At 40.0% G+C, this 19,459-nt stretch overlaps 1 protein-coding gene across 2 annotated transcripts in view; it reads left to right on the top strand.

Moving 5' to 3' along the window:
- The window catches only part of LOC124554895 (terminal uridylyltransferase 4-like), a 182,551-nt gene extending 169,907 nt beyond the window's left edge, over positions 1–12,644 (top strand). For both annotated transcript variants that reach the window (XM_047128578.1, XM_047128577.1), the window contains 2 exons: positions 8,589–8,680; positions 9,456–12,644. In XM_047128578.1, coding sequence (XP_046984534.1) covers positions 8,589–8,680; positions 9,456–10,028 — 665 coding nt within the window. In that variant the 3' untranslated portion in view covers positions 10,029–12,644. The remainder of the gene's footprint in view (positions 1–8,588; positions 8,681–9,455) is intronic.
- Positions 12,645–19,459: the final 6,815 nt, after the last annotated feature.

Raw genomic sequence — 19,459 nt, 5'->3', positions numbered from 1 at the left:
GAACAATATGTGGTTTGGTTTGGCAGAGAGCGGGATCTTATTTCCACAGATTCCTTCAAAACAATATAGTAGCCTTCTCGAAGATATTGCCCTGTGATCTATGCCTTTGTAATGCAAGTTTTCAAATTTTGTAAACTGTGAACATAACTGTGCCATACAGGACAACAGTGAAAACTTTGTAGTGACAATGTCTCAACAGCAAAATAACGCAAACGTGTGACAAAACCATTCAATAGTAGAGACAGATAGCAAAATGCGGTGTGATGGTGGTGGTGGTGGTGGTGGTGGTGGTGGTGGTTGTGGTGGTGGTGGTGGTGGTAGTAGTATCCTGCGGAGTGTCAGGGTGCTAATGAGATATGATTCAATTGACATTCCTCTGCTAGAGATTATTCTCCAACCTTGGTCTCTGGCTAATAAATTCAGGAGCCCCAACACATTTCAACATCACCTGTGGCTCCTATCCTGTAATAGATTTGATGATCTGCTGCCGTAATATTGTATCGGTCCGAAATTTACAAAAAATGGTTCAAACGGCTCTGAGCACTATGGGACTTAACATCATAGGTCATCAGTCCCCTAGAACTTAGAACTAGTTAAACCTAACTAACCTAAGGACATCACACACATCCATGCCTGAGGCAGGATTCGAACCTGCAACCGTAGCAGTCGCGCGGTTCCGGACTGCGCGCCTAGAACCGCGAGACCACCGCGGCCGGCCCGAAATTTACACCACACTTACTGTTTACCACATTGTTCACTACGAACGGTCAGTTCAATTGCTTTCAATGCTAAAGTACATATCACAATAAGTAAAGAAAAGAGGATTGATGAAGTAGTGCAAGAACAACATAAATCATCATGCAAGCTGCAGACACTATGATAACATTCTCTTCTGATCCTCCTGCATGGAAACCAGTTCCATGGTGGTGCAAAGAGATTTGCAGATACCATCAGAAAATGACAAAAGGCTCAACAACAACATAGGTGCCACCCCTCTACTGAAAATTTAATTTTATTCAAAAAATGAAGGGCAAAACCACATTACTGAGTGAAACAAAAAAAGAATGTTGAGAATTTGTTTGATCATTGACAGTACGTACCCAGCTTCACAGGTGTGGGCAGATTAGTAAGGATTAGTGAATTTAAAACCACTAATAGAAACAAGGCAATCCTTGACTATTGGCAAATTAACACCAGATCTTCTGACTGACATAGCTGAACTGTCAGCACTGTAGTATGCAGAAATGTCAGCATCTAAGACTTAACGTTCCACTTTTGTTCAGCATCGCCTTTTAACAGAATGTTATCTTTTATCTCAACAGACTTGGAAACGGGTTGTTTTTCGTGTGTTTAGTCGGTATACTCTTCTGATGCTTTCAAATGCTATCACTTACTGCCATCACACATGGTAACGTAATGCCCACCACCCGCTTTGGGGATCTCCACATCCTTGTCCACGTGGCTCACTATTGCTAGACGTCTTCCACCAAGCGGATCTTGTTTGCCTCAACACTGGGGACCCTACATATTTGTCTGCCTCCACGACAAATTTCTCTCATTTGGACCTTTCGGTCGGTACTGTTCCGCTAGCTCGGCGCTTCGAATGGTTCGCCCTTGATGATACACACTTGAGTGATCACTTCCCATGTGTCCTTAGACTGCAGCCTCAACTGCCCTATATGTGCCCGCGACACTGGAAGTTTGCCCAAGCCGATTGGACACTTTCTTTGTCTCTAGCGACATTCGATGACCGTCACTTTCCTAGCGTCGACGATGAGGTCACACATATTACCGACGTTATTCTTACAGCTGCGGAACGTTCAATACCACGTACCTCCGAATTGCCCCGGCGCCCCCCAGTTCCTTGGTGGAACGAGGCATGCCGTGACGCAATACGTGAACGGCGACGTGCTGTTCGCGTTTTCCACCACCATCCTACTTTGGCCAACTGTATCTGCTATAAGCAGTTCTTTATTAGCAGTTCTTTATTAGCAGTTCTTTATTAGCAGTTCTTTATTAGCAGTTCTTTATTAGCAGTTCTTTATTAGCAGTTCTTTATTAGCAGTTCTTTATTAGCAGTTCTTTATTAGCAGTTCTTTATTAGCTCATTTAACACCTTCACTCCCTCCTCGGAAGTTTGGAGTCGGATTCGACGGTTATCAGGCACGCCTAGTTTCTCCCCGGTCTCTGGGCTCGCTGTCGCGCGTGATATGTTAGTGGACCCCATCGCAATTTCTAACTCCTTGGGTAAACATTTTGCTGAGATTTCGAGCTCTTCAAATTACCCGCCAGCGTTTCTCCCGAAGAAACGTGCAGCGGAAGTGCAACCTCTTGCTTTCTTCTCTCAAAACCGCGAAAGCTATAATACTGTTTTCTCCCTGCGGGAACTCCAACATGCACTCTATTCTTCTCGCTCCTCCGCCCCAGGACCGGATGGTATCCACATCCAAATGTTGCTGCATTTATCAACCCATAGTTTGCGTTACCTCCTTCGCATTTATAATCGAATTTGGACCGACAGTACTTTTCCCAGACGATGGCGGGACGCTATCGTCGTTCCTGTTCCGAAACCTGGAAAGGACAAACATCTCCCCTCTAGCTATCGCCCCATTTCTCTCACGAGTAGTGTATGTAAGGTTTTGGAGTGTATGGTGAATTGCCGTTTAGCTTGGTGGCTGGAGTCCCGCAGTCTTTTAACACCTGCCCAATGCGGTTTCCGAAAGCATCGTTCTGCAGTTGACCATCTTGTTGCTCTCTCCACTTATATCATGAACAATTTTCTCCGGAAACGCCAAACAGTAGCAATATTTTTTGATCTGGAGAGAGCATACGATACCTGTTGGAGGACAGGCATCCTCCGCACACTGTTCTCTTGGGGCTTTCGAGGTCGGCTGCCCCTTTTTCTTTGCGAATTTATGGCAGAGCGCACATTTAGAGTGCGGGTGAACACTACTCTCTCCCGTACTTTCTCCCAAGAAAACAGGGTACCCCAGGGCTCCGTGCTAAGTGTTGTACTGTTTGCTATTGCCATAAATCCAATTATGGATTGTCTCCTTCCTGATGTCTCGGGCTCCCTCTTTGTGGACGATTTTGCGATCTACTACAGCTCTCAACGGACCAGCCTTCTTGAATGACGTCTTCAAGGATGTCTCGATCGCCTCTACTCTTGGAGCACCAAAACCGGCTTCCGTTTTTCTTCCAGTAAGACCGTTTGTGTTAATTTTTGGCGACGTAAGGAATTTCTTCCACCCTCCTTACATCTAGGACCTGTCAACCTTCTGTTTTCGGATGTCGCTAAATTCTTGGGTCTTATGTTTGACAGAAAACTGTGCTGGTCCTCCCACGTTTCCTATCTTTCGGCTCGCTGTCTGCGATCGCTCAACACCCTCCGTGTCCTGAATGGTACCTCCTGGGGAACGGACCGAGTGGTCCTTCTCCGCCTCTATCGCGCCTTAGTGTGCTCGAAATTGGACTATGGAAGCATAGTTTACTCCTCTGCTCGGCCGTCTATTCTTCGTCGTCTCGACTCTATCCACCACCGTGGATTACGTTTAGTGTTTGGAGCTTTTTACACCAGCCCTGTGGAAAGCCTTTATGCTGAGACTGCTGAACCTCCGCTGTCCAATCGGCGAGCAGTCCTTCTGAGTCGTTATGCTAGCCATCTGTCTTCCATGCCTGCTAATCCAGCCCATGACATTTTTTTCGACGCCTCCTTTGATGTAGGGTATGCAGGTCGCCCCTCCTCCCTACTACCACCGGGAGTCCGCTTCCGTCAACTGCTCCATTCTCTTTCCTTCCGCTTTCCTAAAACGTTCTTGACATCTTGGGGTACAGCACCGCCTTGGCTCCGTCCCCTGATCTGCCTGCTCCGTGACCTTTGTCAATTTCCCAAGGATGGTACCCCTTCACTTGTGTATCATCGGGCATTTGCTGCTCTATGTGCACAAAGGAAGGAAGCCACATTTATTTACCCTGATGGCTCAAAAACATCATTAGGTGTAGGGAGTGTCTATATTGTTGGCGACACCCCAAATCAATTTCGGCTTCCCGACCAGTGTTTGGTTTATACTGCGGAGCTTTACGCTGTTCTCCAGGCTGTCCACTACATCCGCCGCCATCAGCGGATACAGTATGTTATCTGCTCAGATTCTCTCATCTCTCTCCTCAGTCTCCAAGCTCTTTACCCTGTGCACCCTCTGGTCCACCGGATTCAGGACTGTCTGCGCTTGCTCCACCTGGGGGGCGTCTCGGTGGCGTTCCTCTGGCTCCCAGGACACGTTGGTATCTGTGGAAATGAGGCGGCTGATATTGCGACCAAGGCTGCAGTCTCTCTTCTTCGGCCAGCTATTCAATCGATTCCCTTCGCCGATCTATGGAGCATTTTATGTTGTCGTGTTACTCTTGTATGGCACGCACATTGGTCGACACTTCCCAATAATAAATTGCGGGACGTGAAAGCTCTTCCTTGTGCTTGGACCTCTTCCTCCCGAACGCGTCATCGGGAGGAGGTAATTTTGACTAGACTCCGGATAGGGCACTGTCTTTTTAGCCATCGACATCTTTTAAGCGGCGATCCTCCCCCACTCTGTCCCCACTGCTCTCAGCTGTGGACGGTAAGACACCTTTTAATTGAGTGTCCCTATTTTACTCCGTTACGCGCCCGTCTACAGCTGTCGCCTGATATATCGTCAATTTTAGCAGATGACACGCGCTCGGCTGATCGCGTTCTCGATTTTATTAGTGCCAGTGAAATGACGTCTGTCATTTGAAGCTTTTTTTTGGGGGGGACAACCAACCCCTTTCTGTAGTGGATTTTTAAGTCTTCCTTCTGCTTTTAGTTTCTCCAATTTTTTGAGTTTCGTTCCCATTGCTGCTGGTTTCCATTTTCGGTTTTTACTGTTTCCTAAGTCACTGACCGAAACCCACAATGCATCTTTTACACTCTGGAAACTAAGTGATGTTTTAAAACAGTGTAGGGATATGTTCTCAGGACCAGGCAATAGCCATATTCAAATGCTTCAACGTCTTATTGAAAATAGTAAAAACTCTATTCTAAAAATTTTCAACAAGATCTGGCAAGACATGTAGAATTCCTGTCACAATGGAGAGGGTATCACAATACCTATACTGAAGTCAGGACATATAATACAGATAGCTACAAACAGATCAGCCTAACAAATAACTTGACTAACTGTTAGAAAAGGTGGTTAATGAGCAACCTTGTTGATGTTTGGAATCTAGAAATCTCCTTTGCAGATTCCATTGTAGATCCCGAAGATCTTGAACCGCCATTGATCATCTCATACAACTGGAGTTTGAGATTAGAGAGACCTTTGTGCACCACTGACATTTGATTGCAGTATTTTTTTATTTACACAAGGAACATAATAGAGTCAAGATGAGCACAACACTTAGTAACCAATATGTGCAGGAAAATAGTCCTGCAAGATCAGTTTTTTGCAATTGGAGTAAATGGCACAGCAGATGTGGTGAGATGTAGAGTTACTACACCATTACATGTTGATCTTTGCTTATATCATAGTTGTGTATTGTTGTCTATAGCAGAACCCAAGCTACAGACAGCTATACAGAAGAGCAAAAAGTGGGTGCAAAGCTGTGGGTACTGTTTCTCACAAACTAAATTGAGCGTTGTGCACTTCTGTGCGGTGCTCATCCAGAACTATTCCTCGAAATGTAACTGCTACAAGTAGTGGACCATTACCATTTTCTAAGAATTCTTTGTGATCATAAACTTACATGGTTACTGGTTATGTTGAGATAGTATGTACTTGGTTGTTTTGATGTTTAGCTGACGGAAGTTGGCATCAAGTGACTGTCCCTTAAGTATACAGTTATGATGACATGTTTTCTAGCCCTGACCCTGATGGCAGCTATTAGAACTACAGAAGGGACTCAGTTTAGTATTGACTGAATAATTTCTCATTCCCCATTCCCATCTCATATTTTAGCCATTCACGTACTACAATAAACAAAAAGGTGGTAAAAGTTACACAGTGGGCTCTCATTGTCTTTCAGTTAGTTTATGTATGATATATGTGTGTAAGATGCACAATAATACTCTTTAAAGTCATGTCTAATGTGATTGTTTTTTTATGTTTTTGTCTTACAGTTTTAACTGTCTAGTAAATAAGCATTAAATGATGACAAAAGCACTAAATGTGGTGAGAGAGTTTGTGTTAAGCTACGCTGCAGATCAGTCTGCTGCGATGCCTTTTATTACACATTCACATTTGTTGGCTTTGCTGCCTCAACAAAAAGTCACCTATAAACCTTGCCTATACTTGGACCTACACTACTAATCTGTCTGTCACTAAAATGAAGATTCAGTAGGTAGGGTGTTTACAGTAGCCCAAAGTAGACCATATGCTTAACTGATTAAGTGATTAAATATTGTGCTTATTTTTAGTTGCGCCTAAGGAAATAATAAATTAATATTTTCCAAATGCACGTATGTGCAGTATGTGAACTGTTAATTCCCTTTTGCAACCTTCTGAACATACATAACCCAGCAGGCTCATAAAAACCTTGCTATGTGTGTAGTAAAGCATTTGGGTATAACAAAATTGGCATATCGCATCGTCTATTTTAGAGATAATATTAAGAAGCAATATGAAGTTTGATGATTATGTAATAACATTATTACAGAAGGTGAATGGAATACTTAGATTGGTTGGAAGGGTTCTGGGACAATGAATTGTATTTGTAAAGGAAACCACACATAAGATGCTAGTGTGATCAGTTAGATCATTGACCCTTGACCCTGTGTTTGAGTCCTTACCAAGTAGGCATAGCAATACACATGAATAAAATCAGAGATGCACTACTACCATCGTAACAAATCATTATAGTCCTTACAAAAGTGTAACACAAATATTGTGGAACTTAAATTGGAATACTTTGAAGAAAGGTGATATAGTTCTTGTGAAACCATTTTCAGTAAATTTATAGAACCTGCATTAGAAGAAGACTTCAATAAATCAGCTGTCACTATTGCATATTCACTGTAGGGATGATGAGAATACGGTCACTTCCCCTTGCTCAATGTGCAGACTGGAATGGGCAGAAAATCAGTAATATTTGTGTGAAGTGCTCTCTACATGACCAGTACAGAGGCTTGCTTGAGTATATATGTAAATATAAGAAATTATATTTATTTGTATGTCATATGTATAGTGGAGTGCTGCTGTTGGTTGTAACATACGAGGAAATTGCTTGAAGTGGATGATCAGGCGTGTTATAAAATCTAAGGAGATACAGAGCAGCATTTACTTGGACTGATTGTTAACTTCTTATAATATTGTAGCGAAACATTTAACTTACAATATAGCATGCTTAGATAGTTAAAGGGAGGAACTGCACATTTTTCATGTTTACCAACTTATGAAATGTTTATCTAATAATTAAATTTGTGAAAATTAAGAATTCACCAGCATAGCATGGAAAACAAAGTAAATTTCATATACATGCTATGTAATGTGACAGATCCACTATATTTTGGAATCTGTTTTTAAATTCAAGTGGAATCTGATTCATGTTGTCATTCATTGTGGTGATGTAATCAGCTCTCACTTTTTGTGGTTAAACCTTCTTTGCATATTTTTCAGTGAATGTAAGGGGAAATCAAATGGAAATGAGGCAGATGGATAAAAGTGATTAAACTGTTTATTATTTCAAAATTAATTGCCATATCTCGTAATATATCTACCCAACTGTGAGGCAAGCCAGTCAAAGCCTTCATGGAAGAATGTGTGCAGTTGCCTACAGAACCAAGATTGTACCCAGGTGTGCAACTGTTTATCTGTATCAAATCGACAACAGTGAATGGGTGTGTCAGGGCTCAAAAAGTACAGAAATCGCATTAGGAGAGTTCAAGTCTGAATGGAGGATATGTGAGGGCTTCCAAGTGACACGTTTGCTGCATAGTGAAATGAACAGGCATGCCAGCTCCAAGAAAGTCATGATGACCTATTCTTTAAGTTAAAGGGCTTATTGCTTATTGAATTTCTCTAACACGGTGCCCCAATTAGCACATAGTGGTATGTGGACACTTCGCAAAAAATGTAAGTGTGCCATCAAGTTCAAATGCCCAGGAATGTTGACAGATGGTGTCATTCTGTTACAGGATAATGTCCGCCCACATGTTGCCGAGGTTGTTTAGAATACACTGCCAAAGTTTCACTGGGAAGCCTTTACACTTCCTCCACACTGTCTTGATCTCTCCCAATGTAATTTCCGTATATTTGGAGCCCTGAAGAAAAATATACCTGGCCATCTATTTGCTTCAGAGAAAAGGGGCACACCTGAGTACAATCATGGTTCCGTAGGCAGCTGCAAATATTTTTCCATGGAGGCATTGACTATCTTGTCTATCAGTGAGATAAATGTATTAACAGTTATTGTGATACTTTTGAAATAATGAACAGTTTACTTAATTTTTCCATCTATCTCATTTTCATTTGTCTGTCTCTTATGTCTTACTAATTATGATGTATCTTTCATTTCTTTTATGTAGAGTTTTTCTACAGTATTCTGTTTGTACTCATTTTTTCTCTTTATTGCAATTTCAGTGCATTTATACATCATAAAAGCATTTAAGAAAGGACAAGTTCACTTCAGAAATTCCATTAGAGGAGGCAGCCTGAGTGTTGCAGAGCTGGAGGTAGTGTATGCTAAAGTGCTGTTCTATCCTTGAAAATGTGAAAAATAATAAATCACTGTGTAAACACAAATCGGGTTGTTGCTAATCTCGCTATAGTTTTTCCAGGTTATTGTTATCCCATTCTTTGTTAAGTTTCTTATTTCATAAGTAAAAGAAAGTAATAATAAACATGTAGGTAAGATCAAACAGAATAATGGTTTCCTAGGCATAGTTTATTGGAGATGGAACACTGGAGAACTACCCCACCCAGTCAGAGATGTAGATGTAGAATTCAATGTGGGTTTGATATTTTTGTCCAACTTTGTTTCATAAACACAAAGGATTGCTAGAAAAAAAGACATCTTTGCTGATGGAAAACACAACTAAAGATTGAATGCAGTCTTTGGGTTGATTGTGGAACCATGTGCAATTATTCTAAGTTCATGTGAATTTATTGAGTGTGATTGAGGAAAGGAATGCACATGTACTGATACTGTTGAAACTAAGATGTTTTCTGACTCACATTAGTGTGAGAGACTAAACAGATATCATACTTTTTTTAACTTACAAACTGGCAGTTTTTGGTAGCTCCTGCCATTTTGGAATTATTTTATTTAGTGGCTGCATCTGTTTGAGTAAAGATCTTAGTTTTCTGATCACAACATACTTTTTAATGGGCTGTAACCCCGTTTATAACAGATATTGTATTATTTGAAAAAATATTTTGCATTTTAAATTATAACTTCATGTTTAATGTGGGAACAATTGAAAAATATATATTGTTAATTTGTTACAGGTGTCACTGTTTAAGAGTGACAAACTGATAGAAGGAGAGCCTCCAAATAATAGATCTCGTCATATGAGGCATGGCAATGGTGGTGCTGGAAGAAGAAATAAGAACAAGAAATCTGAAGAGATAAGAACCCAAAAAAGTACAGAAGTGATTAGGAGTCCTGTCAAACAAGGTGGTAAGTTTGAACAGGCCATTAGCTATGGACGTGTTGTTCAGCCATTTGAACGTAACCCAAAAGACAGCTTCTATGGTAAAAGAAATCGTGCAAATCATGCATTTGGCCCTAATACAACTATGGCACATCCTGCTGATATTAGAAACTGGAGACAAGGAAGTGGACACAGGGCTGAAAATATGGTGCAGAGTAGAGTGGTAGAAAACAGTGCATTGAAGGTGAATATGAATGGACCTCTTGCGCCACAGTCTCCATTTCATTTTCAGGTGTTACAAAGAAACCAGCAACAAATGAAATCCGCATTTCCGAATGCAGAAGTACTTGAACAAAGGGTAGAAATTTTAGGCAATAAAAGCCCATCTCGTAGAATTGTGGACATTTCACATCCGTCCAGGAGATAGTTATTTCCATCAAAAATTGCTTATCATGGAAATTTTCATGGTATTGTGTGCAGTTTGAACTGTAAACAGATCAGTGTGCTTGAAAGCCCTCTCTTAAATTGGTGTTTTTGCACCGGTATGAGAAAACTGTTGAAATGGTGCAATTCCAAAAATTTCTCGATCTCATGACAAGTTTTTAAAAGGCAGAGGAACTGTGTGATTTTATAAATTTGAATATTTTATCAATCTTAATGAAAGGTAAAACAGTGTTGCACTTCTACACTGACTTCTCTGCAGCCAGTTTTAACAAATGACCACAAGGATCTTCGATGAAAAGCGCCTGTTATACATTACAAATGTTCTTGTTAGAAAATATCTGTTTCAAAATTCATTATGTACATGAGAAAAGGTTAGATGTAATTTTTTTTTCTGTATGATGATTGTATGAAACATTTTGTGACATCATCATGAGTGTAGTTTACAGCAATGGCCATTTAAACAGGCAGAATAATTTTATATATTTTTTATTATTTTCTGTTTTATTTATTATACAGTGCATGTTTTTATAATTGACAACATTTTTATAAAGGTGACAAACTGTATTTTATTTACTGATCTAAATTGTTAACTTGTTTTGTCATTCAAATCAGTTTTAGTTTTTGTTTAATACAGTTCATTTATGAATTGTTTTATGTTTTAAGGGGACTTTCATTGAATTTATTTTTATATTCATGTTTATTGTCAAATGTTCTTCATGATATGAGAACAGTATGCAGATTGTTTGATGCATATTTGAGGGCTGGGGAAGGAAGTGAAATGAAATGAAATTAAGTGAAGTTAAGGGGAGGGAAGGTTATTATTGTTTTGTAATGTAATCTTTGTTAACTGCATCATAGTCTAAATGTTTTATGCTATTTACATTTGTTGTACATAAATTTTTATTTTCGTTGGAAAAAGCTGTTGTTTTAATTGTTAATAGATAACTGTTATTAGCAGTGTCAAAATATTTTATGTTTTTTAAATTGGGCGGTTACTTGAAAATAGCTGGGGTGGAAAGGGTTCAGTTTGTTAATCACTCTCTGCATAAATGGAAAAGTGTATTGCCAGTAGAGTGCGTAAAAGTATTGTGAAAAATTGTTATTTTTTTGTTATAATTGTAAAAACTATAAAAATATCACATCATTGTTTACAGAGGGCACACAACAAGATATTGCATTTTCTTCTTGAACTTCTTCGTGATAGTGGTCTCTGTTAAAATTATGCAGAGTGTCAGAAGTATTTGACCAAAATTGTAGACTGTGTAAAAACTATCTGACATCATATGTTGCCATTCCTCGCACACTGATAAAGTTTGCTGTTTGGTTATTTGTAATATGCCTTTAGTTGTGGCACAACATTTTGACAATGTATGAAGAGCACAAAAATGTCATATAAAAATGAAAGTTAAAGGAGAACTTTTGTATGTAAAAGTATATTAATTTGCTTGCTTATCATTACACATGAATCCCATGAAACCAGTTGGTAAATAAATAACTTTCACAGTTCTCAGTAAACATAGCTGATGTGACCCTTTTAGCAGTTCTACAGGTCACAGTCAGGCTGACAGCAACAATCAGATCTTAAACTCCCACCCATCAAAATGAAATATTACCTCTTCTGCTGCCCAACTGAAGAGAATGAAAATAAGAGGTCCTAAAAGTGTAAAAAACATGATAAACGAAATGACTGCATGAATATGTGTGTGTTTGATTTACATTTTCATCCAGAATTACGTATTCTGCTAAAAAATTATGTTAATGAAATAACCTCCATTCCCCACAGGCACACATGATACAATAAGTATATTCACTTTAAAGTTCAGTGATATGTTTCAGATTCATTCACTAAGTAAATGATGACTCTCCTTGAAGTATATTTTTTTCATTGCATCCTAATGTAGCAGATTGGTGTGTTAAATACATTATACTCTTATGATACAAGGTAGAAATTATTCCACATTACATATTTTTTCCAGTTTATAACATTATAATTTTTGCACTGCTGCAGAGTGCATGTTATTGTCATACATTCTTGGTAGATTGAAACAATGTGCTAGATGAAAAATTTACCCAAATGTCTGACTTCCTGCAATCACAAGTTTCCACACAATCTCCTGAACAATGCTAATCCATGTATGCGTTTTGTATCCTATAGCTTACATTATCATATTTCGGTGCACAGTTGACAATGTCTGCAGTAGAAGCCAGATGCTTGTGTTAGATTTGCACTGAAGCACAATGTTTTAATCTATAATGAATGATAATCTCATCATGCATCCTGCCTGTTCAGCCATAGGCCATATATGAGTCATTCCCCACAGTTTCCTTTTTCTCAGGGGAGTCTAAGGAGAGTCTCTTTGGAAGTTTGGAATTGCAGAGTTGGGAAATCAAGGATATACTTGAAGCCATGAAGTATGGAGCTGGCAGTGAATTAAATACACGCAGCAAAGTTCACTGACTGGTTTTTTAAGTACAATGAAGGTTCCTTACACTTTATTGACAAATGTCTGTTCTGTAAATCTGTGCATGCTACAAGAGCAGCTGTGTTTACCTACCTCCTTATGTACTGATGATTACAATATTTTTGTTGTAATTTGTATGTGGAATGTTTTATTTTACTGTTGATCTCTCCTACTCTGTCCTCCCCCTCTTCCTCCCCCTGTATCTCACCTCTCCCCCCCCCCCCCCCCCCCCCAGCCTTCCCTCTTTCTTATATGCATCCACTCATCTCAAACCTGCTACTGCAGCATGGGTGTTTCATTGTTCCTGTGAAGATTGTCCACTTAAAAAGCCTGTGCATTATGGTCAAGTAATGCTCTCAGTACATAATTTGGATACCCTAACATGTGCACAGTATTCTCAGTTACTATTAGGTGTTTCATTAATGGGTTTTATAAGCAATTCTGTTTTGTATTTTTGTCAGTTTTCAACAATATTTATTGTATGGCTTTTGCACCACATGTAGCTCTGTGTTCATGTATTTTGAATGTTGTAGAGTTGAACAGTGTTATTTACATTGATTGTCTGTCTGTGTGCAGTGCAGTAATGCTCAGTGTCAGTAATTATGCAGCAGCGTAATCTTCTGTTATTAGGAAAGAAGTTAGTGTTCTTGCCATCAGAAACACATCAGGGCTTGTTCTGATTTTTCTTATCTTCATCAGCTGTAGATCATGATCTTCATTGATTGTAGATAATTGCACTGCAGTCTTGTACAGAGAAACTGAAAATGAATAATGATGGTAACAAATGCCTAAAACTATTTAACACACAGCTGTATGCTAGTAAGAAAGGCAGAGAATGAAAAAGAAAGTTCACAATTCTTGTTGCCTGAGTGCAGGGAATCTGCAGCTGGCAAATGTGTGGTGATGCTCCAGTGAAATTTTCTGTGTGATAAGTTTAAATGGCAGATCCTGTATAAAAGACATAGTGCTTGTTAGAATTCAACAACAGTCATTCTTTCATTACAGTGCAGAGAATATTCTTCCAGTGATGTGATAAAGCACCTCTAAATGCCAACAACATTCACAATGGCAGTTTCAAGAAATGAGAGATTTATGCAAAGGAAAAAGTACTGTCTGGCCACATATCAGCACAAAACATTGAGATAATTCACCTTTTGTTTGAATGTAGTCCATAGAAATTGATGTACGAAAGGTGGCTGAATTCATTAAGACAGTCAGCCTTGCTCACATGATTGATGTACAACTTGCATTTTGCTCTGTTGGTACCCCAAACCAATCGTTTTCCTCTGGTTTGGAGCAAAGTGGGAAGCTTTAACTAGAGTCTTGGACAATCCTGAAATGACCTTGATCTCCTTTGATACACAACACTGACTCTGAGACACTACCCTCAGGAAGTAGTCTCTGACATTGTAATTGTAGTTGTAGATTGGAGGTGGGGGGGGGGGGGGGGCAGGGGAAGCAGTAGCTGACCTTACTCCATCCTTACAGTGAACAAATACTAAAGGCAACCACAGATAAATCAGAATAGGTCATTAAAGCTCCGATATGAGAAATAAAAACTGCGACATTTGCTGATTAATTTGTAATTTTGTAAGAGACAGCCAAGAACTTATAATAGCAGTTGAAAGGAATGGATAATGTTTCGAAAAAAGGGCCTGAGACAAATCTCAGCAAAGCTAAAACAAGTGCAATGAAATATTTTTGAATTAAATAAGGTGATGCTGAGGGAATTATAGCTGCGGTAGTTATGCAGAGAGATATGGTGTGCATAGGATAGACTGTTGTGTGTAACTGTATTAAACAAGCCCTTGAATTGAAGACCACAACAACAAAGACATGTTAGAGGTACCCTTCAGTTTATCAATTGTGAATTACGGATCATAATTGGAGATGGGGTAGATCAGCCATATTAATCACACATAACATCATTGGTCCCTGCAGATCAAGAAGAGAAAATACTGGCATGGTACTAGTTGACTATAGGGCTATCCATGATCCTTGGTAAGGAATATCTTTTTTAACAGTAATAATGCCCACATAGTAATAGGAATAGAAAAGTGGCTGAAACCAGAAGTAAATAGCAGTGAAATATTAAATTTTGCATGGAATTTGTAGTGAGAGGTTTTATTGGCACAAGTAATTCAATATTACATAGTGGAGTTGGTACATACTGTGAACAACAAATAATCGTGGTGGGTCAGACATGGTAATCAGATGTTTTTAGAGACTAATTGCCTTAAGAGCTGTAGCGGCACTATGCTTCAAATAATTTGTGGGGAAAAAAACTGCGAGCTAATTTCCTGATCATTTTATACTAGTAGGCTGAGGTTACAACTTGCCAGCAATAGCATGAGGGAATCACGATTCACACTGGTACTGGTGATTGAGATTCATTTGAGATGGTTCTGTAATTCGCAATGTAATTGATAAATTCTCATCAGGCTAACATCTCGAATTGAGTAACTAACTGACATGAAACTTTAGATTGTTGCTAAATAAATGGAAATCTGTGACTATAAAGCTGTTGTGCACAGTGAGATGTAGTAGCAAGTTGAAAAAAAATTAAAAGTATTGCACCATAACCCTTGGACAGGTGTCTACTAATAAAGTCTGTGAGAGTTGAGAAAGACTTCTACTGGTTCTATAGCTGTGGTAAAATAAAGTCAATCCTTCAATGAAAAACAGAACCTCAACTGTGTTGTTACCATGGCTGCCCTGTAGGATACCGTGTAAAAACTGACATACTTAAACTTGTCAAATTGTGGTACCAAATGAGATATAGCTGCACTCATTTCCTTCATCACACAGTATTGGTCTGTACTTGATTTTAATGGCAGCCACCGCCTCAAATCCACTCTCAGAATGATAGGGGGTTTCAAAAGGAATTAACACCTTCAGTGCTTTCTTGAACAAGCAAAATATTGGCAATGTCATTGATGAAAACTTCACTTTTAGTGAAGGATCTGATGAAAGTTGTATCAACTCCTCCTCTTCTGCAGTATTGAACTTCGAAGGAGAATCATTACTGAAGGGATTTTGAATCCACTGATACCTATCACGATTTTCAGGGAAGTATTTTTCAAAATGAAATTGAGATAAATGTCCTTCAGTTATGGAAAAATATCTGCTGTAACGCCTGTCTCATACTCGTTTATAAAATGCTGCAAACATGGAAAGTAGTCCATTTCTCCTCTGTGATACATATATCTCTTCCAAAGAAGCAGCTTCTTTTTGAAGGCGGAAACTTAGTCAATAAGATGAACGAGGTGAGTTTCACTTCCTGGTAGATACTTATTCAGTGAGTATAACTTCTCAAATATGCCAGTAAGTATGCGACACTTAATAGAAAGTCAGTATTTAGAAAGCACTTAGCACTGATAAGATTTTCTTCTTCCAGGTAAGAACAGACTTAATGTCCAAGCCCAACAATGCACAGTAGTACACTTCCCTTGCAAAGCCAATGAGGGCTGCTATAAAATAAGAGATGATTGTTCAGCCCCCACATCATGACACATTTCTCTAAAAGAAATCTAGCTCATTGAGAACAAGTTTTAATAAAGTTCACCACATTTACGACAGTATGTGATTCATCACGATTCAGATGTTGCAATGTAAGTACTTCTCTATGGATAATGCTGTGGGTCCAAATAAAATATCTAGAGCTTTGTTGCAGATAAGTGCTTGTGAACCACTGTAACACCCGATGTGGATCCTGCACCTCGGCACGCACATCAACACAGTGAACCCAGTTACTTTGATTTTCTATCATGAAGTTATCTACTGTTTGGAACAAATCTTTGTCTGTTATACTTGCATTTGTGTCCTCACAAAAAAATGATCTGACATCATTTCATCACTTTCTCATCAACAAATCACAGTTGCAAATGAAATGGCCATCTCTATTGCTATCTATGGTCTCATCAAGTTGCAAACCAAAATCCCTCCCTTTTATTTTGTCTGTAATTTGTTCATGATGATCCTCTCCTAAATCTTGAATTTGATGAGCAATTGTAGTGTCAGGCAAATCAATGGGAAAAGCTGTTCTGCCATTGGCTTTCCCAAGCATAGTGGACACCACGTCACTAACACATGGTAGTGATGTGTCAGCACAGCATGGAATTCAACTTTCACACAACTACACAAGCTCAGCACACTACGCTGTGGTGTGGTAGGTTCAAAAATGGTTCAAATGGCTCTGAGCACTATGGGACTTAACATCTGTGGTCATCAGTCCCCTAGAACTTAGAACTACTTAAACCTAACTAACCTAAGGACAGCACACAACACCCAGTCATCACGAGGCAGAGAAAATCCCAGACCCCGCCGGGAATCGAACCCGGGCGCGGGAAGCGAGAATGCTACCGCACGACCACGAGCTGCGGACTGTGGTTTGATAGGAGTGGACCAAGTGACACATCTGGCAGTCACCATCGACAGTTGCACTGAACATTTATTTGGCATATTTAAACAAGACAAATAACAAATAAAACCATCAACATGTTTTTAAAATCACCGTTTAGGTTAGAGCAAGTTACTTCAAAATTTAAACACTCATAAACCATGGCACTTATGGCATATTACACATTTAGTGAAATGAATTAAAAATTATTTACTCAAAAATTATGATCAGGCTGAAGAACAAATAAGTAAAATTTAACGAGGAAATGTAGTCTTTCATTACTGCAGTGACTGGTACTACCAAAAGTAGTTCATGTAGTCTTCCATTACTGCAGTAACTGGTATTACCAAAAGTAATTCAGAGTACAGGCAACAACAAATCAGATACCATGACACACAACCACGTTACTTAAATGGCAGGCACCCTACAATGTAAGATATAAAATATAAAATTTCATGTGACCAAGCAACCTCGTGGGATTCAACAAACTACGCCCAGAAGCGGATGCCCGCCCATTCAGCTGTTTCTAATACAGGCTCGGCATGGACCCCCAAATGGGAGCAGCGGTGGTCACGAATAGGCATGGAAAAATCCCAGAACTAGTGGGTATTTACAACAGACTGACATCTACTTTAAATAATTAGAAACACAATAATTCATTACAGAACATCATCTGTAGAATTAATCAACCTATTAATGGACATCAGCTAAGCAGTACATATCTATTATCTTATGTTTGTAAGGCCAACTATACGTTAAGCCGCGAGCGAACTAGATACAAGGCCAGCCGGCATGTGCGGGCAAAGGGGTCGGAAAATACACAATAGCACGAGCAGGGCACAACCCAGGACCCCGCACCCGCTACAAAGACAAATAGCAGAAGTCCCGATAAAACAAAATCGAAATGCAAGTAACTAGCATGCAGGCTAATGGTATATCGAGTACACCCGCCCCCATCCCTCACCCCCGCCCCGCACCCCCCGCCTGCCCACCCGCAATGCAAAACACAAAGTGACTTACAGCAAATAGCCCCACTAAATTTGTGATTAAATCAGAATTACAATATCCACATACTGTCATTGAAGGAATTCTTGTACTTTCATTAATACAATCAGTTTCAAACAATTTAAACACACAATAACAACTGGACTCACAGTAACTCTTAAGAATTTATGAAACCACTCGTTTAGAATTAGACACTTGTCTCTCAGACACACCATTACTTCAGATAGAAACATAACAGTAATGTTATTGCAATTCATGGCAAAATATATCCAGGGAAAATTTTATCCATGTATATCTATAGCAGTTGGCTAGCTTAACTCCATCGTGTGATATAAATACAATAACCAGGCGGCACTTAGACAAGGACCAGCCAAACTGTTTTCAATGACTGTTAAACACTGACAGTAGAAACCTACAAACAGAATGTATTAGCACTCCAGGGCCTAGTAAATGTTAATCATCACATCACATACAGCTCTCACTAGAACGTTGCGTACTAAGCAAGTTGAAATTAAACACATTCGAGAACAGACTCGGTAGGAGAAGCAATGGCTTGCCAAGAAAATGCAGTCAACAGCACAGAACCCAGTAGTCGATTTCGGCCACAATTTACAGCACAAGCAAGGCCCTTACTGCCAGGAGACATATACCAAGTGAAATACACCAACGGTTTCCCAGTAAAATGACTGCTTCGACGCCGGTGATATTTCCTATGGCGCCATCAACCGGGTAAACAGCCCCTTTTAGATCTAATCTTCCTGCTGCCTCGCACGGCACCTGTACTGTCCGCCAGTCTTCCCAAACGACATTACTGCTAGGCGTCCCAAAGCAAAATCCTCGCTACTTGCTAGAGCTTATCCTTCACTCCCAGGTAGGTGGCGCCACCATGTGCTCTGCGCGCACCATTGGAAAGATGACCCATACCGGTAGTGGCAATATCGCTGATTGAGCCACACAGCTCATCCTCCCTCTCAGAAAACTGGGAACCATTCCCCATTCATCCAAGACAAGAGCTAGCTCCCTCCCTTGACCTGACAGATGAGGACCCGTGAGGTTTTCCCCGTCCGACTATTCCGAATCAGCAAACTGACTGTTCAAGATCCGTAACACCTGGCAGGGTCCCACAAAACGTGGTGATAACTTGCTCGAGATTTTGTGTTTCCCTTGCCTCCCTGCTGCAAAATTACGGATGAAAACTGTCGCCCCTGGCTGGACCTGAAATGGGCAGCACTTGTCATTGTAGCGCTGCACTAGTTTCTGGTGTGCAAGCTCGATATTTTTCGTGGCATGTTTCCAATTCTGCTGAATGAGCTCGAAGGTCACCTCCTCGGGCAATAAATCATTGATGGACCACAAATTGGTGAATGGGGAGTTCACAGGATAACCAAGCATCAGAGAGAGGGGGCAGCCCTACTCGCTTAGAGCCAGGCAGAGTTGAAGGCTAAGTTCAACCAAGGGATCATCTCGTCCCATCTTTGCTGCGACTTCTGGTGGAAGGCTTTGAGAGCAGCCTTAAGATTGCGATTCACTCTCTCTGCAAATGAAGGT

This window comes from Schistocerca americana, chromosome X (assembly GCF_021461395.2).
Source record: "Schistocerca americana isolate TAMUIC-IGC-003095 chromosome X, iqSchAmer2.1, whole genome shotgun sequence".
Taxonomy (NCBI): Eukaryota; Metazoa; Arthropoda; class Insecta; order Orthoptera; family Acrididae; genus Schistocerca; species Schistocerca americana.
This window is presented reverse-complemented; position numbering and strand designations above follow the sequence as displayed.